This window comes from Ctenopharyngodon idella, chromosome 4 (assembly GCF_019924925.1).
Source record: "Ctenopharyngodon idella isolate HZGC_01 chromosome 4, HZGC01, whole genome shotgun sequence".
In the NCBI taxonomy this organism is placed as follows: domain Eukaryota; kingdom Metazoa; phylum Chordata; class Actinopteri; order Cypriniformes; family Xenocyprididae; genus Ctenopharyngodon; species Ctenopharyngodon idella.
In genome coordinates, this window is record NC_067223.1 from 14,421,673 (window position 1) to 14,447,876 (window position 26,204).

A 26,204-nucleotide genomic window follows, 5' to 3' on the forward strand; every position below is an offset into this window, starting at 1 on the left:
TTTGTTAGTTAATTTCAAAATTTACTAATACATTATTAAAATCAAGCGTTGTATTTGTTAACATTAGTTAATGCACTGTGAACTAACATGAACAAACAATGAACTGCTGTATTTTTATTAAATAACATTAACAAAGATTAACGAATACAGTAACAAATGTATTGCTCATGGTTAGTTCATGTTAGTTAATACATTAACTAATGTTAACAAACGAGCCTTATTGTAAAATGTTACCCTAATCACTAATTTACATAGATGAAAAACAATTGGCCTGATGCGGACCAGTGTTATTTTAGTTTTTATTTTAGTTTTATTATAGCTTTATTAATATTTTATTTTTATATTTTCATTTTTGTTACGAGCTTTTGTCATTTTATTCATTTTTTAAGATATTCCTATTTAAGTTTAATTTATTCATGCTAATTTAAGTTTAATTTTTAGTAATTTCGTTATGTGATTTTTGTCATTTTATTAGTGTTTTTTTTTTTTTTTTTTTAAATATTGCTATTTAGCTTTAATTTAGTCATGTTAATTTTGTTAAATTTTTTTTTTTAGTCATTTCATTATGTGGTTTTGTCATTTTATTCATTTTTTTAAAATATTGCTATTTAGGTGTAATTTATTCATGTTAATTTTAGTTTAATTGTAGTCATATCATTATGAGCTTTTGTAAAAAAAAATTTTTTTTTAAATTATTTTTTAAATTGCTTTTTAGGTTTAATTTATTTTTATTTCAGTTTTAGTTTCCGTTAGTTTGTAATTTTCAACCAATATTTTTTTTTTTTTTTTTTTTTATTATTTTAATTAACTGCAATGTTTTTAATAGTTTTAGTTAACAACAATAATAACCCTGATGGGGACTTATTTTAAGTTTCCTCGATTGGCCACTTCCTGTAAAGTCATTAATGTATTTTCCACTTATAGTTGTCAAAGGAAAGCATACTGTAAAAGTACTGTATGAGAAAGTAGAAAGAGGTCAAGGATCACTTTGAAAAAGGTACAGAGTTCAAGACCTGAGAACAGAGATCACCAAGATCAAGAGCTCTTTCAGTATCATTGTGAAGAGTGGTGCATAATGCTGGCGGGTACGGGTGGGTGGCAAAAGAGGCCTTTACTCAAAAGGAAGCATATGAAAGCAAATCTGAGGTTTGCTAAAAGCATTGTAGTGGGTGACCCAGTTGTGATGTTTTTTTGAGGTCAGATGCCTCTATAATAGAGTTTCAGAGTGGTAATTATGGGACAAGTCTAACATAAACATAACACCATGCAATGAAGAATAGGTGGTAAAAAAATACAGGGATGAATTATTGTATCTGGCTGCATTAAATGGTTATGAATATTAAATGATGAATATTGACTGGCATCTTTTTGTTTTTGGTCCAGTGGGTCAATGCTGTCACATTTTGAGATTTACAGATTATTTCAGTCTGTTTCAAGGGATAGAGGGGCGTGCAGCTCATTCAGTTGCTCCTTGTTATGGTTTAGTTGAGCTTTAGATTTGATGCAGGAGAATATGGAATTCATACTCAAGGAGGGGAAAAAAACCATCAGTATTATTCAAAAGTCCACTGCTACTGCAAGAAAACTGCATTCTAAAACACAAAGATTGGGAGAAAGAAATTCAGCAGAACAATGAGGCCAAATTAGCTGCAACAAGGTGAATGTCCCGCAGAAGCACATTATCTTTAAGTAGATAAGAATTAGCACTAGAGTAAGAGAAACTGATGTGGTCCTCTGGGGGAAAGAAGACACTTCATCTTCAACATTATGCTCCTTACGTTATTTATTATTCAACTGAGAGCAGAGAGTGTTCCCCAGATGTTAATTGGGCTGCAATTAAATCGAAATGCCTCGGAGGACCTGACACTTCTTCATTTGAGACAGACTGTGGTAGAAAATCCTGGAAATCCATGTTTGGCTCAAGATTTTAGAGTTTATTTAGTGACATTACCATTCAATAAATCAACACTGATAGGGTGTTTAATTTACTGGGCAGAATGAATGCTCTCTGGTAAACCATTAACACTGTTTGTGAGTGTGAATGTTCACAGTTTAGTAGCTCTCTGAGAGAGTTGCATTTACATTTAAAGGATTATTTCACTTTCATATAAAATTTTCCTGATAATTTACTCACCCCCATGTCATCCAAGATGTTTATGTCTTTCTTTCTTCAGTCGAAAAGAAATTAAGGTTTTTGATGAAAACATTCCAGGATTATTCTCCTTATAATGGACTTCAATGGCCTCCAAACGGTTGAAGGTCAAAATTACAGTTTCAATGCAGCTTCAAAGGGCTTTAAACGATACCAGACGAGGAATAAGGGTCTTATCTAGCGAAACGATTGGTCATTTTCGAAAAAAAATGTAAATGTGTATGCTTTATATAAACAAAAGATTGCCTTCCAAGTGCTTCCACCAAAACTGTACTTTCGTATTATGTATGTCCTACGCCTTCCCTATTCTACTTACGGAAAAAATGTAACTGGTGCTGCGTTCATTCCGTAAGTAGAATAGGGAAGGCGTAGGACATACAGCGTAAGCTTTTTGAAGAATACGAAAGTACGGTTTTGGCGGAAGCACTTGGAAGGCGATCATTTGTTTATTCCTCGTCTGGTATCGTTTAAAGCCCTTTGAAGCTGCACTGAAACTATAATTTTGAACTTCAACCATTTGGAGGCCATTGAAGTCCATTATAAGGAGAATAATCCTGGAATGTTTTCATCAAAAACCTTAATTTCTTTTCGACTGAAGAAAGAAAGACATGGACATCTTGGATGACATAGGGGTGAGTAAATTATCAGGAAAATTTTGTATGAAAGTGAACTAATCTTTTAATCATTTAGCAGACGCTTTTATCCAAAGCGACTTACAAATGAGGAGAACAATAGAAGCAAACAAACAAAAAGGGCAACAATATACAAGTGCTGTGACTTGTCTGTGAGAGGTACAGTCATCAGCATAGCAGTGATAAAAAAAGACATATATCTGAATGGAGGATCGCAGTGATATCATGTAGATGGAGAAGAGAAGTGGTCCAAACACTGAGCCCTGAGGTACCCCAGTAGCTAGATGTTAGACTTAGACACCTCACCCCTCCAAGACACCCTGAAAAACCTACCTGAGAGTTAAGACTTGAACCACTGGAGAGCAGTTCTTGAGATGCCCTTTGTCATGAGGGTCAAAAGCAGCAGACAGATCCAGCAAAATGAGGACTGATGATTTGGATGCTGTTCTTGCCAGTCTCAGAGTTTCAATAACCGAGAGCAGAGCAGTCTTGGTTGAGTGACTGCTTTAGAAGCTGCTTTTGCTGTCCAGGAGTTGGCTAAAAGACACATGACTACTTGAGCAAAAGTGCACTCTTGCTCAACAGTCAGCGGTCATTTATACAGGAAACATCCTTTTAGGTGGACACAAACTGGAAAACTCTGCAATCGTGCTTCGTTATCATGATGCACTATGTAGATTCATCCTAATTTGCAAATTTCTCTTTGCACTAAAAGTGTGTACATTGCTCATTATGGCAAAGTGTGTTTGAATATGAAGCAAGACAGCATTGGGACATTCTGCATGTCATGACATTCTTGATAACCTCTTAAAAACATAGTAAATCTATTGGGGAAAAAATAGTTGTTGCCAGAACTTTACCGTAAACAAAATATGGTAGCAACATTTTAGGTTTTATGGATTGAAATTAAATTTGCAGTGAAACCTGTATCATTAACTGATACAATGTTAATACCAACCTATTGAAGTACTAAAATCTGTTTTGTACCTTTTATAATACACTAGCTATGTTTCCATCCACCCATTTTTATTCGCATTTTGGGATGACACATAAAAAATGCTGGATGGAAACGTCAAGATGCGCATACATTCTAAAAGTGTGAATAAAAAAACATATGTGCTCAAATGAAGTGGATAATGTTTTTATGCAATAAGAAGACATGCACATAAACTACGATGGAAACACATTTACCGAATAAATCCATCGATGCACAACAAAAAACTCACGTGTCTTTTCCTCAACAGAGGATGTAATTGGATAACTGGACTAACCAGTGGACCAATCGCATTGGAAGCCTCTCAAATGTTGGTCATTCTGAAATGCCAGAGTCAAAGTCTGTCATCAAAATAATTAGGTTTAATTTCCTGCCAGAAGGGTCTCACATGATCGCATTCATAAACACCAGGCATCCGAACGCAAGATAACATGACAGTGTTTATTGCATATCATCCGTGCGCTTTGAAGCACAAGTAATTTATGATGTAGAGAACAGTTACAAACTCTTCCTCTCTCAGAGTTTTACACAGTGTTGTCCCAAAAAGCAAGTACAGATGCAAACTTAAAAAATCCACCAAAATAGTATGGCATCCTCTTTATAATTTGAGATGCATTAATCCTAATGTCACTTCTATTTTAGGATGTATAGTATGTGAATTGAGATGCAGCATGTGTAGCTTTAATTGTGACTTTTCACTTACTGTAGTATGCTGTGGTGCTTCTTCATTTTTAGATCTTTGTGGCTTCTGAGCACCTGTGTGGTACTGTGCAGATGGAAACGCTCACTGTCAGTGTGTATGTGTGAGCATGTGTACATTTCCTTGACATTTCCCACTCTGTAGTTGTTGAAGTACTAGAATAGTGTGTGTCCTGAGTGAATTTGCATAATTACAAGGAAAAGCACATGCTGATGAAATAGTGGACAGACCTGAAATGCAGTTGGTAAATGCTCCAGGATGTTAGACATGTTACACTTTCTGTTGTAGCAGTGCAATTATTGTTTGCTTCTGGTCCGCAGGGGTCCATGGAGTCCCCCAACCTGGAGTTTGAATATGGGGACACAGACGGCTTCACTGCTGAGCTCTCAGGTCAGACACAAATACAAACAATCACTGAATTTGGGTGATCTAACCTTTTAAAAGGATGTATTTAAATAACATGGAAGCAGCACAAGAACTGTTTTAGATCTTGCAAGAGTTCAAACATAGCTGTAACATTGAAATAGAATATAAATTCATTGAAGAACAGATGTACATTTTATATATATATATATATATAATACTGCTAAGTTTAACGTTGCAACTTTAAAAGTGACCATGTGCATGGTTCATGTGTTTCATGACATATTGGAGCTTATGCCTTTAATACTAAAAGTAGCAGTATATGAAGTATTAGGTTCATACGCTTTATTTCGATAGTCCATTTTAGACATTCTACTAACTTTAAGTAGCTTTGCAACTAGGTTAGGGTTTGGGTTAGTAGAATAAGTTGACATGTTGTTGACAAAGTTACTCATAGTTAGTAGAATGTCTGTTGGGGAGCAGCAAAATAAAGTGTTACTATGTATTATATTATACAATATTATGTTTTGTAGATGTTATTTGCTGTTGATGTTTGTTACTATAGTATTTAGGGACAGAGTAAGCCTCTTAATATGTCTGTCTCAAGACTCATTATACTGTGTTTTAATTGTAATGCGCAACATGCCAATTAATGTTTAATGAATCTATTTTACTATGAAAAGCCCATGTTATGTGCTTGTTTTCCTTTAATCATATGTCTTTTTTGTCTCTCGCACAGAGCTGTACAGCTATACAGAGGAACCAGAGTTCAGTCTAAACAGGGATTACTTTGAGGAAGACTTCAAGAATCATGGTAATGTAGCCAGTGTTATATTACAGCTAAAAGACTCGGTCATGTTTCTGTAGTGCACTGCAAAAAATTATTATTATTTTTTGCATTATTTCATGGCATAAATATCCAAACATTTTTAAAACAGAATGAATTTACTTAAGAAACAAATTGCATAACACTGTAAAATAGAAGCTTGTTTTTGCCATGGAATAAAACAGGTAATTTATCTAATTTGTTTCTTAAATAAATTCAATCAAATTACCTTTTTAGTTCCGAGTTTATATCTCACAATTCTGACATTTTTTTTTTTTCTTGCAATTCTGACTTTATTCTCTCAGAATTGCATGGTATATCTTGCAATTCAAACTTGCAATTCGTTTCTCAATTAAGTTCAATCAAATTACCTTTTTTAATCATGTTTTTTCTCACAATTCCAAGTGTATAACTTGCCGTGGGCAGAGCTAAAAGGTCACGAGTGTGCACAGCTTTTGCGTAGAGATCGTCTGCTAGCTGCGACATCATTATAAATAAAAAGGGAACAAAAACGTTTGTGTTGTTTACATTATATGCACTTGCGCGCCGATTGCCAACAAAACAGACATCTGATGCAGCTTTACTCACCGCCCGCGATCTGCAAATCCAGCGCCGAACTGGGACTTGTTTACAAAGTATTCATCACCAAACATACATGCACAACTCTGCTGCTGCCTCGGAAAAACAAACTTCATCCTCTGTTAAGGCCATACTCGGAAAAAACCCTCCGAAACCCATACCGAAACCAGAAGTAGTGTATTTGGCACAGAAATACTCCGTCATACGTCCAACTCGTGTTTTGAAACTTTGGCCATGTTTAGCATGAGAATGCAACTCTTTAACAGTGTAAATAAGTCCGAATACATGAAATAGCATTACACCCCCCCTTTAAGCATGATCAGATTTTTTTACTAGAAAAAAAGAGAAAAAAACACAGTTTAATAAACAGATCTTTATTTGCAGTGTGTCTTCCGCAATAACTCATAGTGTTTAAGATCTGTTGAGTTTTGTGCTCGAATTGCGTTGTTTAAGAGTGAGAAAGTGCTTCTCGGTGCCAGTTAAATAAACCACTAAGAGTAGTCCTACAAGTTAGACATCAATTTTTTTCTTTAACACTGTTTTAAAATCTGTTACATAAAAATGTAGATTGGCCTAATTTGATACTGAAAACTAAGACTGGGTCATACTAGATCTTAAGACACTGTCTTAACATAATGGCTATGTTTATGCAACTGTCCTGATGTCTTGCTGAAAAAAAGAGACGGCATAATATTTCCACCTGTGTCTGAGAGAGAACGGAAATAAAGCGTCAGCAAATTTCCACAGTTCTCTTTCTGTGAGAAAAGGAGAACTTTAATGAATGTTTATGTAGTGACGATATGTGTGTGTGTGTGTGTGTGTGTGTGTGTGTAGCCTCAGGCTTTACCCTGCCTGCTGTGTGCACAATCTCACCTCACCAGACCTCTCGCTCTCTGTCTCTCTCTCTGTGTTTGCCGTGGCACTGCAGTCTCTACTCAGTGGAGAAAAGCCAAGTTCCTGGATCACCCACATCACATTAGCTTTTGTGCGTTTGTGTGCGCTGCGCGTCTGTGTTGATTGTGAAGCAACTGCATGTCATGTGTTGATCGAGTTGTTTACAAGACACATTCATACAAATATCTCAACATTCTTAAAGGTATAGTTCACCCAAAAATTTATATGTGTATATGATTATCTTCTTTCAGACAAACACAATTGGAGATATACTTGATAATGGTATTGAAGGGGGCGTGAGATTTTGAAGCCCAAAAAAGAGCATCCATCCATCATAAAAGTAATCCATACGACTCCAGGGGGTTAATAAAGGCCTTCTAAAGCAAAGCGATGGGTTTTTGTAAGAAAATATCCATATTTAAAAATAATTGGCTGACTGTACGCATCGATTTACAGTGGATGAGTAACCATGACCTGACGCATGACACATTGATGACCGCAGAAGCACAGAGGATAGAGCAAAACAAAACAGCGGTCATGAATTAAAAGTCTAATTCAATTTTTCATTTTTCTTCTCAAGTAAATGTGTCTTGATTCAAGAATGTTTAGATATTTGCACTGATATTTTGCAGTGTGAGAAACGTATGCAAGCAAACATTTCCGTAATACTTTCCGTAATATATTCCCATCAGTAAATCTTGCAGTGTCAGATGAACGATCTCGACGAGTGAATTCATTTTACACATTCCTTCCCCTGAAGACTCTACAGCAGAAATCTGCTACACAAACTCTCTAATAAACATAAGGCAAATGTTTTACTAAGCGCATTTTTAAACCAGTAATTTGCAACAGTAATTTGCATTCATAAGTCACCCTCTCGTACAGTATATGTGGATGAATAACATTTATGACTGAAAGAGAAGAGAGGTCAGTGCCGCCCCTCTCACGGATGTTTGAGCAACACAAATCCTGACTAATCTTTCTCACATGTGAGAAATGAACCAGAATGGGAGGTGGTAGAAGAAAGACAGGAATGATCAACATGGATGTGATTGTTCTGTCCTCTGCTCTCAGTGAAGGGTCGGAGGTGGATGGAGTTGAGTTTGGAGGAGCAGAGGGCATATGTCATGAGACTGCTGGATGCTCTGGAGGTCACCGATCGGGACAAGAGGCTCAAAGTGGCCCGGGCCATCCTCTATTTGGCCCAAGGTATGAATATAGCACATGAAACCACAATGCAATGAGTGGAATAAAATAAAGGTTGATGCCATAGAAGAACCATTTTTGGTTCCACAAAGAACCTTTCAGTCAACATTTCTTAAAACAACCATTTTCTTAGTGTGAAGAACATCTTAATAATCTGAAGAACGTTTTCCATTTTAAAGAACTTTTTGTTCAGTGGAAAGGTTCTATGGATTTTAAAGGTTCTTTATGGAACCATAGATGCCAATATAGAACCTTTATTTTTAAGAGTGTAAGCTAAAATGATTTCTTTTTTTTTTCTTTGTTCTCTTCTGTGTGTATTAAGGTGTGTTTGACGAGTGTGACACAGAGACAGACGTCCTCTACTGGTCTCGACACAATGTCTTCCTTCTCTATGACATGGGCATCTTCACGGCTCTGCTGGAGCTCCTCAGCATGGAGATAGAGTGAGTGTCTTCATATCCCAAAATGCCTCAGTCTCTCGGTGGAGATCTGTGACTGAGGGCAGACCATCTGCTGCAGGCAGGGACAGACAGATAAGTGCTGAAATATTGAAAGAGACCGAGACAGGGAATGAAGTGTTTAACAGTGCTTCTATTTTTATTCTCTTTCTCATGAGGGAGCAGGTTAGAAATGGCCCAGTCATGACTGTGTGTGTGTGAATCAGTGTTTAAGGGGTTGTGTATTTCTGCAGATCTCCTGGGTGCTGTACTAATGAGCCGTACACCTTTTCCTTTTCTGTTTCTTAATGCCCACTGTGTACAGTAGCAGCTGCCCGGGCAGCACTGCGAGCCAGTTCTCTGTTTCTCTAATTACCCACATTAAGTAGACTTCCATGTTAATGGATCCTTCTATTCCATTCAGAGAGTGATGTCAGTGATATCAGATATCTCTCTTAGTATTGCACATACTGTACAACCACCCAGAACACCCTAAAGAAACAACCCAAAAATGAATGTGCAAAGAACACATTAGTAACCGAATAGCAACGGTCTGGCAACCATTCATACCTCAGTATTTTGGTGGCAACTTGTGCATAGATAAGCTGCATTAAAAAAATGTGAAAACCTATCATATTTTCTGGAAAATAAGTTGTACCTGATTAAAAAAATCGCATCAGGTCAAAATTGCATTGTTGAGAGAAAAAAAAAATTATAAACTGCAAACCTAAACAAATATATTTTTAGTGAAACTGAAACTATATGGGAAATTCATTATACAAATAAACTTGGGCTCTTGTACCTTTCTCATTTGGCACAAATCCAAGCGTGTGTGCTTTGTGTATGATTTAGAGGCTAATTAAAAAATGTCAATTAAATTTATATTCACATTGTTCATTTTTATTAAAAAAAATCTTCAGACATTAACATACACAAAACATTTTAGAAAACATTTTAAAATATAATATAATATAATCAGTGATGGTTTTGTTAACTAAAACTATTAAAAATATATATATGAAATAAAGCTAAATAAAATCTAAATATTAGATGTAAAATTCTAAAATTATAAATGTTGCCTTTGCAACTAACTTAAAATAAGCTTAAGTTAAAGTGCTGAAATGACAAAAAATGAAAAATAAAAAAATGAATTAAAAATTAATTAAAGCTAAATAAAAACCTAATACAAATGACAAAAGCACATAATAAAATTACTAAAACTTAAATTAAAAACTAAAAGCTATTAATAATTCAAAATATTAAAAGAATATACAAATAATACTAAAATAACACAAATTAATATATAACATAATATAATATAATATAATTAGTGCTGTCAAATCGATTAATCGCATCTAACATAAAAGTTTGTAAATGTGTATATATTTATGTTCAAACTTTTATGTTAGATGTACAGAGCCCCAGACATGACATGCAGGAAAAAAATAGTAGGCTAAATCGTGCACACAATTGACTATTTCGTTTCCTCGATTTATAAATCATGCACATGATTTGTAAATCGAGGGAATTAAATAGTCAATCGTGCGCACGTTTTAGTAAATCGAGGGAACGAATTAGTAAATCAAGGGAACGAATTAATAAATCGTGTGCACGATTAAATTTTTTTCTTGCATGTCATGTGCGGGGCTCCGTATAGATATGATTAATTAATTGATTTGACTGACAGCACTAAGTATAATATAATATAATATAATATAATATAATATAATTCAGTCCCTGGTGAGCGTAGCTTTTTTTTCGTAGCACATTTCAGCTGATAAACTGTGACTTGTAATGTTTCATATATTAAATGCTAACTACCATATGTTTCATTATATATTTCAGGTTCATCATATTCTTATGAAGTTAATATAAGCATCAAATCAAGATCAAAAAGGTGTATCTTTTGTGTATCCCTCTCATACCTGCTGTCATCTCTCGTCCTTATTTCCTGCACCACCGCCCTTTCTCTCCGTTTCCTCCCGCTCTCTTGTGTTCAGAGAGCCTCAGAGTGGTCCGTCTCTGATCTCGGCTTCAAAGACAGCCTGGCCACCATGCCTCTCCTCTTTCAAGCCCCTGCCTGGGGGATTTAATGTCTTTGTACCATTGTCCCATCAGCCCACACAGCAGAACTGCGCTCCGGGAGACCATACCGCTGCCTTTTCTGCAGTTTATGATGCCATAATTTGCACAATTAGCCCTCCAACATCTCTGAGCATTGATTCATATTTGGCCAAGCACAACATATTCAAATGATCAAGGTTGACAGCTTGTCAGGTGCAATAAGCTAGTGTTTGTGCTGCAGAATGAATGCAAGACATTAGACCGTATGCCCTGTTTGCCTCTCAAAAACTCATTTATATTGTATTTTGTGGCATAATAAAATGATCGGCTGCTTGTAATGAGTCTTTTGATGTTGATATTATGTAAGGATGTCTGTAGAGTGCTATTTTGATTTAGTATTACTCCCTTTTCCTCCAGTAATAACCAGGCGTGCAGCACCGCGGTAAGGAAACCAGCCATTTCGCTGGCAGACAGCACTGAACTCAGGTAAGATGTCCTCTGGGAATGAATCATTTTCTTCTTTCACAGACATTCATACGCTCTCTCACAACATGACTTCTCTTCCTCCAAACCACAATCCACTTCTCAGATTTACTTCAAAGTCTTTCTGACGGCAGCCTCATATGCCTTCATGTTTTTGAGTGCTATGCACCGATGCTCACTATATCTGCTCGCTCCAAGCAAACATAATTGAGACCTGAATGTTGTTTTCCTGTAAGGAGTAAAGCTGCTGCATTAGCTGATTATAGAAGGAAAATACTTACCTTTGGTCACAATAAACAAAGACTCTCTCTCACTAGTACACACAATCACTCAGATTGAAAGTAAAGGCGTTTGCATTATGTTCTGAAGGGTTCTTCTGAGCATCATGTATCTGATGGTTGAGACCATTCGTGTGGAAATGGATGGTGACAGTCCTGAGAGGAAGACAGCCAGACAGGCCTTCAAAACAGAGTTGGGTGAGAAAGACTGTCAGAGAACTATGTGTCCTTAAGTCTTACAGATATACAGAATACTGTGTGTGTGTGTGTGTGTGTGTGTGTGTGTGTGTGTGTGTGATCGCAGTGGTTGGCTGTTGACCTTCTCTATGGTGCAGTGATTAACCTCCCTCCTCTTCTCAGGTTCACCCCTTTATAACGGAGAGCCCTTTGCCCTCCTCCTCTTCACCATGGTAACCAAGTTCTGCAGCATGAATGCACCCCATTTCCCCATGAAGAAAGTGCTGCTCTTACTCTGGAAGACCATACTGGTCAGTCTCAATATACACAAAACAGAATTACTATAGAATATGTTCCAATTTAGATTAATACTTTGATTCTATTCTGTTCCACTATTCTATTCTATTCTATTCTATTCTATTCTATTCTATTCTATTCCTCACATAAATCACTGTTTATTCTATGCTATTCTGTTTTACTGTTACATTGTATTTTATTCCATTTCACTCATAGATTACTTCTACTGCTCTGCTCTATTCTATTGTGTTTTATTCCACACATAAATCACTGCTAATTCTATGCTATTCTTTTATTCTGTTACATTCCATTTTACTTATAGATTATTTCTATTCTATTCTATGCTATTCTGTTATGCTATGCTGTTACATTCTGTTTTATCCAATTTCACTCATAAATTACTTATTCTGTTCTATTCTGTTCTGTTCTATACTATTCTATTCCACACATTAATCAGTTCTTATTCTATGCTATTCTGCTATGCTGTTACATTCTATTCTATTCTATTCCACATATTAATCACTGCTTATTCTATGCTATTCTGTAATGCTATGCTGTTATATTCTGTTTTATCGAATTTTACTCATAGATTACTTATTCTATTCTATTCTATTCCACACATTAATCATTGCTTATTCTATGCTATTCCGTTATGCTGTTTCCCTTATAGATTATCTATTCTATTCTATTCTGTTCTGTTCTATTCTATTCCACATTAATCACTGCTTATTCTATGATATTCTGTTATGCTATGTTACATTCCACTTTATTCCATTTCACTTATAGATTACTTCTATTCTATTCTATTCTATTCTATTCTATTCTATACCACACATTAATCACTGGTTAATCTGTTATTCTGTTATACTAAGTTACGTTCTATTTTATTCCATTTCAGTTATAGATTAATTCCATTCTTTCTATTCTATTCCACACATTAATCACTGCTTATTCTATGATATTCTGTTATGCTGTTACGTTCCATTTTGTTACATTTTACTTACAGATTAATTCTATTCTTTCTATTGTGTTCCACACATTAAACACTGCTTATTCTAAGCTATTCTGTTATGCTGTTACATTCAATTTTATTCCATTTTACTCATAGATTACTTATTCTATTCAGATTTGCATCACAGGAATAAATGACATTTTAAAATATGTTCAAATAGAAAACAGCTTTTTTTTACTGTATTTTGGTCAAATAAATATTTTTGGTCAAATGCAGTCTTGGTGAGCACGAGAGACGTCTTTCAGAAATATAAAAACATTTTACTGACCCCAATCATTTGAATGGTAGTGTATATTCAATTTTATTCTGCATGGATTGATGGATGACTAAATTTTGTTCTATTTTATTTGGATTTTTCATAAAACAAACATTGTGTCTATCATGGACTCTTTCAAGTCTAAATCAAGTCAATAACGGACCTGCTTACATCACTATAGTGTTCTGTCCACTGATTTCTGTGTGTCTGTGTGTTGGCGTGCACCTCAGTTCACACTGGGAGGTTTCGAGGAGCTGCAGGAGATGAAGGTGAGAATGAGAGAGCAGTTGAAGCTGCCGCCGCTCCCCGAGGACAGCATTAAGGTGGTGCGAAACATGCGGGCCGCTTCCCCTCCAGCCTCAGCCATGGAGCTCATCGAGCAACAGCAGCAGCAGAAGAGAGGACGCAGGAGCCGCAGGGTACGAGAAGCACAAGACAAACACACAGCTCTCAGAGCAACTAGCAGAAATCATGTAAACAAAAAGTACATTCACTGTGCCAGCATGAGTTGAGCTCACTACACACAACCACTCATGCACATAAACCTATACAATCAGTATGTGAAATACAAAACACACACACACACACACACACACACACACACACAAAAAATCGGATCTAATACTAGTTTATACTAATATGATGGACCACCCAGCCTACAAAACTTACACAACTTTTAACATAAACACACTAAAGGGACTACATGCTTGTGTTTTACCACACTACTGCCCTTAAAGACACTCTAACATTGCAACAGTGATGTCACAATGAGAGTGAAATTAAGCAGTGCATCGATTGACTGGTCTGTCTGCAAAACATTATGGACCAATCACAGCAGGTTTCACTCTGCAAAAAATGATTTTCTTATTTTTCCAGTACAAACATCTAAGCATTCTTAAAGCAAGATACATTTACTCTAGAAACAAAACTACATTAAGATATTAAAGGGCTAGTTCACCCAAAAATGAAAATTATCCCATGATTTACTCACCCTCAAGCCATCCTAGGTGTATATGACTATCTTCTTTCAGATGAACACAATCGGAGTTATATTAAAAAATATTCTGGCTTTTCCAAGCTTTATAATGGGAGTGAATAGTAACCGAGATTTTGAAGCCCAAAAAGGCACATCCATCAATCATAAAAGTAATCCATACGGCTCCAGGGCATTAATAAAGGCCTTCTGAAGAGAAACGATGTGTTTTTGCAATAAAAATATCCATGTTTACAACTTAATAAACTAGAGCTAAACTTTATAAACTAGAGCCGTATGGATTACTTTTCTGATGGATGGATGTGCTTTTTTGGGCTTCAAAATCTCGGTTACCATTCACTCCCATTATAAAGCTTGGAAGAGCCAGGATATTTTTTAATATAACTCTGATTGTGATTGGCTGAAAGAAGAAAGTCATATACACCTAGGATGGTTTTAGAGTGAGTAAATTATGGGATAATTTTCATTTTTGGGTGAACTATCCCTTTAAGTCTTGTAATTATAAAAAATTCATGAGTTTTTGCTTAAAACAAGAAGAAAAAAAACTGTCAACAGAGTAAGAAAAATAATCTTGTTTTCCCTTTGAATTAAGTTTATTTTTCTGACCCCACTTGCAGATATTTTTAATTTTTCTTTTTCAAGTATAAACTCATTAAATTTTGATCAATTTTTCAGATCTGATGTCATTTTGCTTCACAAGTAAATGCATCTTTATTTAACAATGTTTAGATATTCATACTGAAAGACAAGACAAAAATACTAAGTAAGAAAACCTCTTTTTTGCAGTGCATAGTTTTTGCTTTTCCTCTGTCTCCCTCTCTACTCCTTTCTGCCCTTTTGTCTCTGGGTTTTGGTTTTCCTGTTGGCTCATTCCCGTCTCTTCCTTGTGTCCCTACAGAGTGCCTTTGTTGATAGCTTGGAAGGAGACAGTCCATATGCCAAGAAACAGGTCTTTACCCCAAAAACCCTTTTGTGCATTCTCTTTGTTGTGGGCTGGCCTTGCACTCTTCCACCTCTCTTTTCCTTCACAGCAATTTGTTTTTCCTTTTGAAACTTGATTTGGGGAAGGGAAGGGTTCTGAGAGATACAGCTGACCATGGCTACCGGACATTAGCAAGACTCTCTCTCCTCCTCCTATCTTTCCATTTGCACATCTTTCCACATATTCTCAGTCAATGAGATCCACATAGACACACTAGCTAGCAGAATGGCTTCTTCTCATAGGCAACCAATCACAGCTGAGTCACCTTTGCTCATGGCCTCAGCACCGCCCACAGACACACTCATACATTGACTGCACTGGAACAAAGGATGACGCTCCACTAATGCACCTCATGCCTGATGCTTGCTCTGAATCTTGCCATTCATCCGTTTGCACAACACTAGAGATGTAAAGAACTTGTTTTTTGTGCCTTTGTTGAACTAAATCTGCACAGGAATGTTGAAAAAGCAGTGTTGTATCTGGAATGTACGAGTCCCAAAAATTGCGTCAAGGATTCAAAGTTTTTATGATGCTTATCATTTGCAGGTTTATGGAACGGTAAGTTTCAGCAATAAGCAATGGATGGGGAATGTAATCTGAAGGATAATCAATGGAAAATTACCACAAGTAATTCTGGGTGACCCTGATGTGAGTCTCGTTCAGTGTAAACATTTGAAACGGGATGTTTCAGTTTGGACAGTTAAAGCATTTTAAAATTATAATTAATGGATTTAGGGCCATAACACACCAAGCAATGGTCGGCCGTTGGTGAGCGTCTGAGACGTTTGAGTGCAGCATTTTGGTCCAAACACAGCTGACGCAAGGCAACAACCCAGTCGCAAGTTTTTTGATGTCAACTTGGTGTGTTACGGCCTTTAAAATTTGGAAATGAGACTCAATATCAGGGTCCAGAGTAATATGCACATTTGCGAGTTGATATTAAACTGTTTCTTCATCTCTTGCAGCCCCTGGTCAAGCAGGACAGCCTAGACACGTACAACGAACGGGACCCTTTCAAGAATGATGATGCCCGGGATGAGGAAGATGACCCAGAGGATGTGGACAGTGGCATCGAGGGAGAGGTCGACCCTCTCGACAGAGACGTCATCATCCAACCGCCGCCACCACCACCACCGCTGCGGCCCCCGACTGAGAGGGTGTCCTTCCCCAAGGGCCTGCCCTGGGCCCCCAAAGTCAGGTAGCGTACAAGATCTTTTCTTCAAATGTGACTCTACGGGATGTCCAGAATGACCATGAACTCAGCTTTTGTCGCTGGTTTCAAAACACACACCCCACTCTGAATATTACCTGCCATTCATTTTCACAACGGCAAGATGCGCATACATTTTTAAAAAAAAAAGTGCATTAAAAACGAATGTGCTTAAATGAGGTGGATACCTTTTTTACCTAATAAAAAGAAATGAGCATAAACTGTGATGGAAACACATTTACTGAATAAATCCCTTGATGCGCAACAAAAAAACTTGTGACTTTGCCTTATCAGTGAATGTGATTGGATAAATGGACGAACCAGCGGACCAATCGCATCGCAAAGCCTCTCAAATTTTGGTTTGGTCATTTTGAAATGCCTGAGTCAAAGTCTGTCATTAAAATGATTTGGTTTAACTTCCTCCCAGAAGTGTCCCAAACATCAGGCATCCAAACGCAAGATAACATGACAGTTTCATCTGCGTGCTCTGAGGTGCAAGTCATTTATGATGGAGGAAAAAGAGCCACAGTTTCTTCTCCGACTGCAGCAACTTCATTTTTATTGCAGATATTTTGTGCCAATTTTCCAGGAAGTGACAGTTTTGTTCTCTTGAACACATGGAATAGAAAACACTGCTTTATTCGCAAATGTTTTTTTTATTTTTTTTTTATTGGAGGATAAATACATTACAGATAAACTTAATTGAAATCAAATCAGAAGTTCCTCTGAATTTCCATATGCAAAAAACAAAAAAACAAAAAAAAAACAACCAAGTTATAATTTCTTCTGCAGTTAACTATACATATTTGTACATACGTATATACACACACACGTGTAAACCAATAATCGTTCCTATACATGCACATACCATCTAAGTATACACTGTACATACCACATATGCACATATTCCAACATTCGCAAATGTTTTATGCGATATTCCAAATTCGCAACTTTGAATGGAAACATAGCTACTGTGAACAATAATATTCTGAAATATTTGTACAATTTAAAATAACTGTTCTGTATTTGAATATATTGTAAAATGTAATTTGTTCCTGTGATCAAAGCTGAATTTTCAGCATCCTTACTCCATTACTCCAGTGTCACATGATCCTTCAGAAATCATTCTGATATGCTCAAGAAATATTTCTTATTGTTACTGTTGAAAACAGTTGTGCTGCTTCATATTTTTGTGGAAACTGATACATTTTTTTTCAGGTTTCTTTGAATAGAACGTTAAAAAGCTCAGCATTTATTTGAAATGGAACTCTTATAAATGTCTTATAAAAACTGTCACTTTTGGTCAATTTAAAAAAAATCTTTCTGACACCAAACTTTTTGAACGATAGTGTATCTGATGCTCCATACTGTATCTGTAGTGACTCATCTGAACTGCTTAGAAAAATCTACTACAGCTCCTGTGCTAGAAACACAGGCTGCAGTATGTCTGGCATAAATAATGCAGATTTTTGGACGGAGACAGATGAACAGGGAGAAACACAGAGGAAGAAAAAGAGATGAATCAGCAGTGAAAGCTGTAACAGTCACAATTGATCATACCCTCTTGATTATTTGACGAGTCATGCGGTACAGTGTTTACCTGTGAATTGTAACGCTGTGCTGAGCTGCGCTGCCGCATGCAGATCAGAACGAGAGGGTGGCGGAGGGGGTGTTGCAGCAGTTTAAAGAGGTTAGCGAGCATAGAGACAATGACAGTCCTAAAGGGACGCCATTACGTTGCTGTGTTTGATAAGTTAAAGCAAGTAAACTGAGAAAAAGCTATCTGTTTATAGCCAAACCAACTCCTCATGTAGTCCATTCCCTTCTTCCTTCCACAGAGAGAAAGACATTGAGCACTTTCTAGAGACCAGCAGAAATAAATTTATCGGCTTCACCTTGGGAAGGTGAGTCTTTGATCAGTTCACTCGGGTTAAAGCATTGCCACTGTTATGAATCTATGATGAACGATAATAAAGGTCATTCATTGTCATTAAATCAATATACTCTGCCGTTTCTGGTTTAACCTTGTTCTTTCTGATGTTATTTTAGTGACATTGACACTCTGGTTGGGTTACCCCGGCCCATACATGAGAGTGTAAAGACTCTGAAACAGGTGAGCATGGAAACATTTTTGTTTTCTAGTATTCTTCTAGACAGCTGAGGATTAAAAGGGACCTATTATGACTTTTTAAAAAAAAAAAAAAATTGTGTAATGTTGCTGTTTGAGCATGAAAAAGGTCTGCAAAGTTACAAAGCACAAAGACCCTCCAGCGGGAGTTATTCTCTATATCAGTGTCACTGTTTCTGAACTCCCTGAAACGCTTCAATTGTAGACTTGAGTTTTCTTCCGTCACAATATTCCTCATTTAAATAATTCCCACCCAAGGCATATGCAAAATAAAGGGTGGGGCCTGGTTGAGTTAGTTAGTAGAGTGTTAAAACTCACTCTTATGGTAAGTGGCGGGACATTCCCCAGACATGCTCAAAGCGCTTGACCAATCACAACACACTGGTCCAGCCGACCAATCGGAGCACAATGTGCTTTTCAGAAGGAGGGGCTTCATAGAGACAGGAACTAAACAGAGCGTTACTGACAGTCTGGGAAGAGATGGAGAATATGGGAAAATAAGGTGTTTTTTGAAAAATCAAGCATGAAAAGACTTTTGAGAAAAGGTATAATAGGTTCTTTTTAACAAAAATGGTTTGAACATTACTATAAATATGCATGAAAACCAAATGCTTAAACATATTTTCTCTTGCTTCAAATGTTTGCCCTTTTATTGATACTTTATAAGTGGATTATATCTGTCGGGTTTACCAGCTGTTCTGCCGCAGATATGCATTGATGTGAATCCAGTGGTCTAATGCATGCTCTATTGGGGCTCTTTCAGCCAATCACTGTTTAGATATCCATCCTCGGTCACCATGGCAATTCTCTCTCACTGATCCCTTTCTCTCTCAAGCACAAGTATGTCTCCATAGCGGAGGTCCAGATCAAGAGAGAGGAGGAGCTGCAGCAGTGCCCCATGACTTTGGTAAGTGACTCAAGTTCATTGTTCTTTTGCATTTATTACTGGTCCATTAAGCTGTCAAACAGAATTGGCTCTTTTGATTGGATAGGGGGAGGAGGAGGTGGAAGAAACGCCTGCAGAGATTCTATATTTGGGAATGTTGCCCAGCCTCTCACAGTATGTTGTAAGTTTCCCATACACTTCATCTTTCTTACTGAATTTTACACACTCAGGTGCTTGTGAATATAGCTCATGCTTTCCAGTAGAATATGTGAGCGGAACGATAATATTTTACAGTTCTATCTCTCTTTAAGGGAGTTAAATTTGGGCAGACTAGTGGAAAGAAAACATCCAAAATACACTTTTAAATGTTTATTTTATTGCACTTTATCTATTTGCATCTATAGATTTCAATTACAATATATATCTTTTAACTCCACTGACTTCAATGGATTTAAATTAATTTGAAACTTCTAACTCGTGACTGCTCAAAACGGTCTAAATTTATGAAACCTACTTATTGTTTTTCTAACAAAACAACATCAGTATCACTCTGAAATGTTTTCTAACAAAATATATTCATTTTACTTGCATATGAAAAAATTATGATTATAAACGGCTTGAATCTTAAATGTATTTTACAGAAGTAATTTGAGACAAATTAGATGTAAAACAAACAAACAAAAAACAGTGTAATATCATGTGTAAAGCCACAGTTCACTTTCGGGTCAAAACGGACCTGAACGCAAAATTTAGTTTAAATGGATTTATCTCTTACATGTTTTGTTTAAAAAAAATCTGGAAAAAAATAATGATGTGTATTTTGACAGTCTTAACAAACTTGCAAAGCTTATTAAAAACTATGGACTTAAAAAAAAATAAAAATGTATGTGTCCCTTCCGCGACGGAGCCGAAGCAATATGAAGGTTAATTTTTACCATATTTACCTTAATTCTAAATGCTACAACTTTTAATACATTGCAAATTCATGCTGATATGAAATTGCATTTTTGGCTGTTAACATACATTTAATTCTTGTTATGAGCTGGTATCAGAAGGCTCTTGGAGCAAGAAAGAACACCAATGCTCCGATTGTCCAAAAACACATTCTACACTTCAGGCAAAATTGTTAAACTCTGCTCCCTGATTTGCTTCACAGTATAGGATTGTGCATTACATTTAGTAACTGTTCAGACAAACCAGGTAGGCGTGTTGCACTAATGTTAGTCTCTTTGTAGATTGCTCTTTTGAAGCTGCTACTGGCTGCAGCTCCAACCTCCAAAGCAAAGACCGATTCTATCAACATCCTAGCCGACGTTCTGCCGGAGGAGATGCCGTAAGTCTACACACAAATGCACGTACAGCGGAGACTCTGCGTTTGATCTGTGCATGTGTAAAATGGTGCATGAACAGATCAATGCGGTTTGTTTTAGACGCACAGCAAACATTTGCCGTGTTTGTGTTGGAAACAGAATCACCGTCCTCCAGAGCATGAAGCTGGGCATTGATGTGAACAGACACAAGGAGATTATCGTCAAAGCGATTTCAGCTCTCCTGCTACTGCTGCTCAAACACTTCAAACTCAACCACATATACCAGGTCAGACTCTTTCCCCTCTCTCTCTCTCTCTCTCTCTCTCTCTCTCTCTCTCTCTCTCTCTCTCTCTCTCTCTCTCTCTCTCTCTCTCTCTCTCTCTCTCTCTCTCTCTCTCTCTTTATGTGCCATTCTTTTCTCTGCTTGTGTCTTTCTGATGTCTTGTACTTGACTGACCCGGCATTCTGCAGATAGGCTCGCTGTCAAAGCACCATTCATCTCAATACAACAAAGAGACAAGCACTTAAACTAAAAAAGATACTCTAAATGCATCAGTAAGAAAGACAAATCTGTCATATTTCAAACTAAAGAGAGTGGGCTTGACCAATAAAACCCACTCGGATGCTGAGAAACCTGAGAATTTCTCTCCTCATACATCAGATGATTTTAAAATATTAGCAGGGTACAAGAACAAAGTGTCTTGCCAGCACAGTTCAGACTAATCCTGTATGATGAGCGTGACAAATTCTGAAAAATGAACGTGGGTGTTTTTTAAGTGTCGCCCTCTATTGGTGGAGAATGGAAGCGGTGATAAATAAATAGCACTGCAGTGAGAAGAGTTTTATAGCACACTTATTTTGTCATGTCAGTTTACCCTTTCTCACTCTCGACTTGAAGGATCACATCTTCATACAGCACTGAATTATCAGTTACTAATGGCATCTTCCTTCTTTTCCTTCTCAATCACTCATTTGCTCAGATTAAACAACAAGAACAACTGTCAGCTTTGCTGATCTGCTGACATATCCCGCTGCGCTGATGTACAGTTAATTCTGGGTAGCTCTTTGACAGAGTTTGCCCATTAACATGTAAAGCCCTGATAAACGAAGAACAACTGGAGACAAATCACTCTTCAATGTGCATCTCAGTCTCAGATGAATGTCTTACAAATGAAAGCCTAATGAAAGCTCCTGCTCAGTTGAGAATGAGGGACGTTGGCAGTAATTATAGATATTAAACAAACTGACTTCCTCTCTATGTAACATACTGGATTTAAATAGCTATTCCTCCTTATATTAAAATGTACTGTTGTTCATATGCTGAAGATTTTTATGAAGTACATTATTATGTACTGAATGTTTTTTTTCCCGTCCCGGACAGTTTGAATATGTGGCTCAGCATCTGGTGTTTGCCAACTGCATCCCCCTCATCCTCAAATTCTTCAACCAGAACATTATGTCTTACATCAGTGCCAAAAACAGGTAGACATTTAGATCTGTTCTCATTCAAACCAACTCCTGTGTCTGAATTTTTTTTTTTTACATATTGTGTTTTCTGATGCCAGCATTTGTGCCCTGGATTTCCCACATTGTGTGGTTCATGAAATGCCTGAACTCACAGCTGAAAGCCTGGTAATTATACAAAACACTGCTTTTTTTTTTTTTTTTTTTTTACTTAAACTCCAGATAATATTTTATAGGTGACTAAAAAGATAAAAATGTCATTTTTGAATGGTGTTAAGACGGTGAATGTGTGTCTGTGCGTGTAAACAGGAAGCTGGTGACAGTAATCAGTTTTGCTGGCGTAATCTCTTCTCCTGCATCAACCTACTGAGGATCCTAAACAAAATCACCAAGTGGAAACACTCGAGAACTATGGTGAAAGACAGAAAATATTCATTTTAAAGATTACAAGAGCATTCCCCCAGTTTCACAGACAAGGCTTAAGCTAGTCCTAGACTAAAATGCATGTTTGAGGTGTTTTAACTGAAAGCATCTTGCATTTTTCTAGTCAGCGTTTATAAAAGCTACTTAAATGCTCTAATTGAAATAAGTCCTATGCTCTCCTAATCCTGGTTTAGGCTAAGCCCTGTCTGTGAAAATGGGCATTAAAGTCTCATTTTCTAATACATATCTATGTTTTGTGTACAATTTACGTAAGTTTGTTCTGTGTCTTTCTTTTACAGATGCTCGTGGTGTTCAAATCTGCTCCCATCCTGAAGAGGGCGCTCAAGGTCAAACAGGCCATGATGCAGCTCTATGTTCTCAAACTCCTCAAGATCCAGACCAAGTATCTGGGGCGACAGTGGAGAAAGAGTAACATGAAAACCATGTCCGCCATCTACCAGAAAGTCAGACATCGGCTCAATGACGACTGGGCGTATGGGAACGGTAAAAACCAGTTTTTTTATTATGGGTGATGGAGCAGAGCAGGGCCACTGAGCAAGACACTTAACTTCAGGGAGGAAGACCCTATGGAAGGTGTACTGTAGGTTACTTTGAATAAACTTATCAGATTCCAATTTAAAATGTTTCATGTGTCCTGAAACATGAATCATAGTGAATCATGAGCCATTCATTGTATTTGAAATTCGAATACTTCCCTAAACTTCAGTATGCAAACAACAGTACACCAACAGAGTAGTATGTCCAAATACATAGCATTTAAAAAACATTTGGCGAAAAGTACTCGGATGACCTACTACTTCAAACAGAGATTCTGAAATGTGCATACAATGGACACTTTACTATCCCATGAGGCCACAGGAGAGGAACTGTGAATGGCGGTAGGTCTGTAGGTCACATGACCGTGACAACATGATGGATGTTGTATGTCCAAATTTCATTCATACTATATAGAATGTACTTTAATGGGTGCAAAGTAAGTTTCAAACCAAATGTAGTACCTACCTACTGTGTCCCAATTCAGAGGCTGCATCCTTCGAAGGCTGAATGCATTAGAGCGGCTTGACGAAGGCTGTCCCAATTTAAATGCTCTTTCGAATGCGGACTATAAATGCGTCCTTCATTTTTCCAGGGCCACAAAGGATAAAACCGATGGATCCTTCGCAGCCTAGCCAATCCCAAGCGCTCCGATGAGGACTGAATTTTATTGAGAAAATTCTGGATTACCCTTTTAGGGTTTCAACTTAAGCCAGGCTCAGACTATAGGAGTTTCAGGCCAATTCCCCTCCCGACATTCTGAGGAAAAAATTATGTCCAGGGCATCGGTTGGTTCCGATGTTCAGCCCAGATTATCTGGCAATGTGAGGCATTTACTAGTGTTGTCAAAAGTAGCGACTTGAAAGCAGATGTCTATCAGCGGATGCCTAATATATCGGCTGATAGAAGGATCCGCTGATAGATTCCTGCGTTCAAACGCTCCCATGATCATTGTAGCCAATCACAGACATATCTGTTGAGCGCGTGAACACAATGACCAATCAGAGGTGTTAAAGAATCCACTCAACAGCACTCAAAATGATAGTCTACAAGACAAGTCTACAAGGAGACGGAAGTGACAGAACTTTAGAAATGGCAACTGCGAAACAACAAGCAGCTGTATGGGTTTGGTGGACAATGGAGATGGAGGAATGGCTGGTCGAAATGTGGCAAAAGCGCAACTGCCTTTATAATGTCTCGTCATATAATGTCTACAGCAAGTTGCCGCAACACTGTATCCATTTTGTTTACATCTGCTTCCCTGTGAGATTACGTGAGGTGCTAAGTGTGGCATGATAATCTTAAGAATATCTTGTAGTGTGTATAAGTTTGAGGTTTGAAAGAAGAATTTTATAGATTGTCTATTTTTGCACATAATAAAGAGTATAAACTAAGGTCAGCATATTTAGACTGGTTGTGAACCCTGTTTTGTTTTCAGACAGTTGAATATAACTTTCAGTCGGCGCCGATAGCCTCGTGGGCAGCACGCCGATATATAAGCGACCCGAGTTCAAGTCCCAGCTTGTGGACCTGTCTCAATCCCATCCCCCCCTCTCTCTCCTATCCACTCTATACTATCCTATCATAATAAAAGGCAAAAATTGCCAAAAATAAATCTTAAAAAAAAAATATATATATAACTTTTTAAAAAAATCCAGTACAAGCGTTACTGCTGCTTGTCAACAGCGGCTGTCACAGCTGCTAAGCGACAAAAGTGGTCCCATTTAACAACACTCGGTTCACGGCCTTCGAAGGATGGAGCCTCTGAATGGGGTCACAGCTACAGTATGCAATTTCAGACACAGCGAAAGTGTTCCACATGACCTGTTCTCATATGTAATACATACTGTGTGTCATAGCTCTCAAATGCTCTTATATTTCTTTCTCTCCTGCCAGATATCGACGCTCGGCCGTGGGACTTCCAGGCGGAGGAGTGTGCACTGCGTGAGAGCATCGAGAAATTCAACACGCGACGTTACGATAAGAGTCAGAACAGCGAGTTTACACCAGTGGACAATTGCCTCCAAAGTGTTTTAGGTCAGCGTGTCGACCTGCCCGAAGACTTCCATTACAGCTACGAGATGTGGCTTGAAAGAGAGGTGTTCTCCCAACCTATTCAGTGGGAGGGTCTGCTACAGGCCCAGTGATCCTACTTTAATGATTATAGGACTTTTGTTTCCTATTAAACCGACACAATTACTGTGGACTCATGATCGACATATAAATACTCAAAGCTCTGAGGGTCAGCTGTTCTTGTTCTATATATATAATATATACAGTGGGTACGGAAAGTATTCAGACCCCCTTACATTTTTCACTCTTTGTTATATTGCAGCCATTTGCTAAAATCATTTAAGTTCATTTTTTCCCTCATTAATGTACACACAGCACCCCATATTGACAGAAAAACACAGAATTGTTGACATTTTTGCAGATTTATTAAAAAAGAAAAACTGAAATATCACATGGTCCTAAGTATTCAGACCCTTTGCTGTGACACTCATATATTTAACTCAGGTGCTGTCCATTTCTTCTGATCATCCTTGAGATGGTTCTACACCTTCATTTCCAGTCCAGCTGTGTTTGATTATACTGATTGGACTTGATTAGGAAAGCCACACACCTGTCTATGTAAGACCTTACAGCTCACAGTGCATGTCAGAGCAAATGAGAATCATGAGGTCAAAGGAACTGCCTGAAGAGCTCAGAGACAGAATTGTGGCAAGGCACAGATCTGGCCAAGGTTACAAAAAAATTTCTGCTGCACTTAAGGTTCCTAAGAGCACAGTGGCCTCCATAATCCTTAAATGGAAGACGTTTGGGACGACCAGAACCCTTCCTAGAGCTGGCCGTCCGGCCAAACTGAGCTATCGGGGGAGAAGAGCCTTGGTGAGAGAGGTAA

At 37.5% G+C, this 26,204-nt stretch overlaps 1 protein-coding gene across 3 annotated transcripts in view; it reads left to right on the plus strand.

Annotated features, from left to right (window-relative positions):
* The window catches only part of strip2 (striatin interacting protein 2), a 28,786-nt gene extending 3,181 nt beyond the window's left edge, over nucleotides 1-25,605 (plus strand). Inside the window, exons 2-22 of one of the 3 annotated variants that reach the window (XM_051892094.1) lie at nucleotides 4,799-4,868; nucleotides 5,581-5,655; nucleotides 8,215-8,349; nucleotides 8,669-8,789; nucleotides 11,265-11,333; nucleotides 11,700-11,806; nucleotides 11,969-12,096; nucleotides 13,581-13,769; nucleotides 15,243-15,293; nucleotides 16,292-16,524; nucleotides 18,375-18,440; nucleotides 18,586-18,649; nucleotides 19,500-19,571; nucleotides 19,657-19,731; nucleotides 20,786-20,883; nucleotides 21,020-21,146; nucleotides 22,242-22,342; nucleotides 22,426-22,492; nucleotides 22,634-22,738; nucleotides 23,047-23,251; nucleotides 25,199-25,604. In XM_051892094.1, the coding sequence (XP_051748054.1) occupies nucleotides 4,799-4,868; nucleotides 5,581-5,655; nucleotides 8,215-8,349; nucleotides 8,669-8,789; nucleotides 11,265-11,333; nucleotides 11,700-11,806; nucleotides 11,969-12,096; nucleotides 13,581-13,769; nucleotides 15,243-15,293; nucleotides 16,292-16,524; nucleotides 18,375-18,440; nucleotides 18,586-18,649; nucleotides 19,500-19,571; nucleotides 19,657-19,731; nucleotides 20,786-20,883; nucleotides 21,020-21,146; nucleotides 22,242-22,342; nucleotides 22,426-22,492; nucleotides 22,634-22,738; nucleotides 23,047-23,251; nucleotides 25,199-25,449 (2,409 nt within the window). In that variant the 3' untranslated portion in view covers nucleotides 25,450-25,604. Of the gene's footprint in view, nucleotides 1-4,798; nucleotides 4,869-5,580; nucleotides 5,656-8,214; nucleotides 8,350-8,668; nucleotides 8,790-11,264; nucleotides 11,334-11,699; nucleotides 11,807-11,968; nucleotides 12,097-13,580; nucleotides 13,770-15,242; nucleotides 15,294-16,291; nucleotides 16,525-18,374; nucleotides 18,441-18,585; nucleotides 18,650-19,499; nucleotides 19,572-19,656; nucleotides 19,732-20,785; nucleotides 20,884-21,019; nucleotides 21,147-22,241; nucleotides 22,343-22,425; nucleotides 22,493-22,633; nucleotides 22,739-23,046; nucleotides 23,252-25,198 lie in introns of all 3 variants that reach the window. The other 2 variants (XM_051892092.1, XM_051892093.1) reach the window with 2 other exon arrangements.
* The last annotated feature ends 599 nt before the right edge of the window (nucleotides 25,606-26,204 follow it).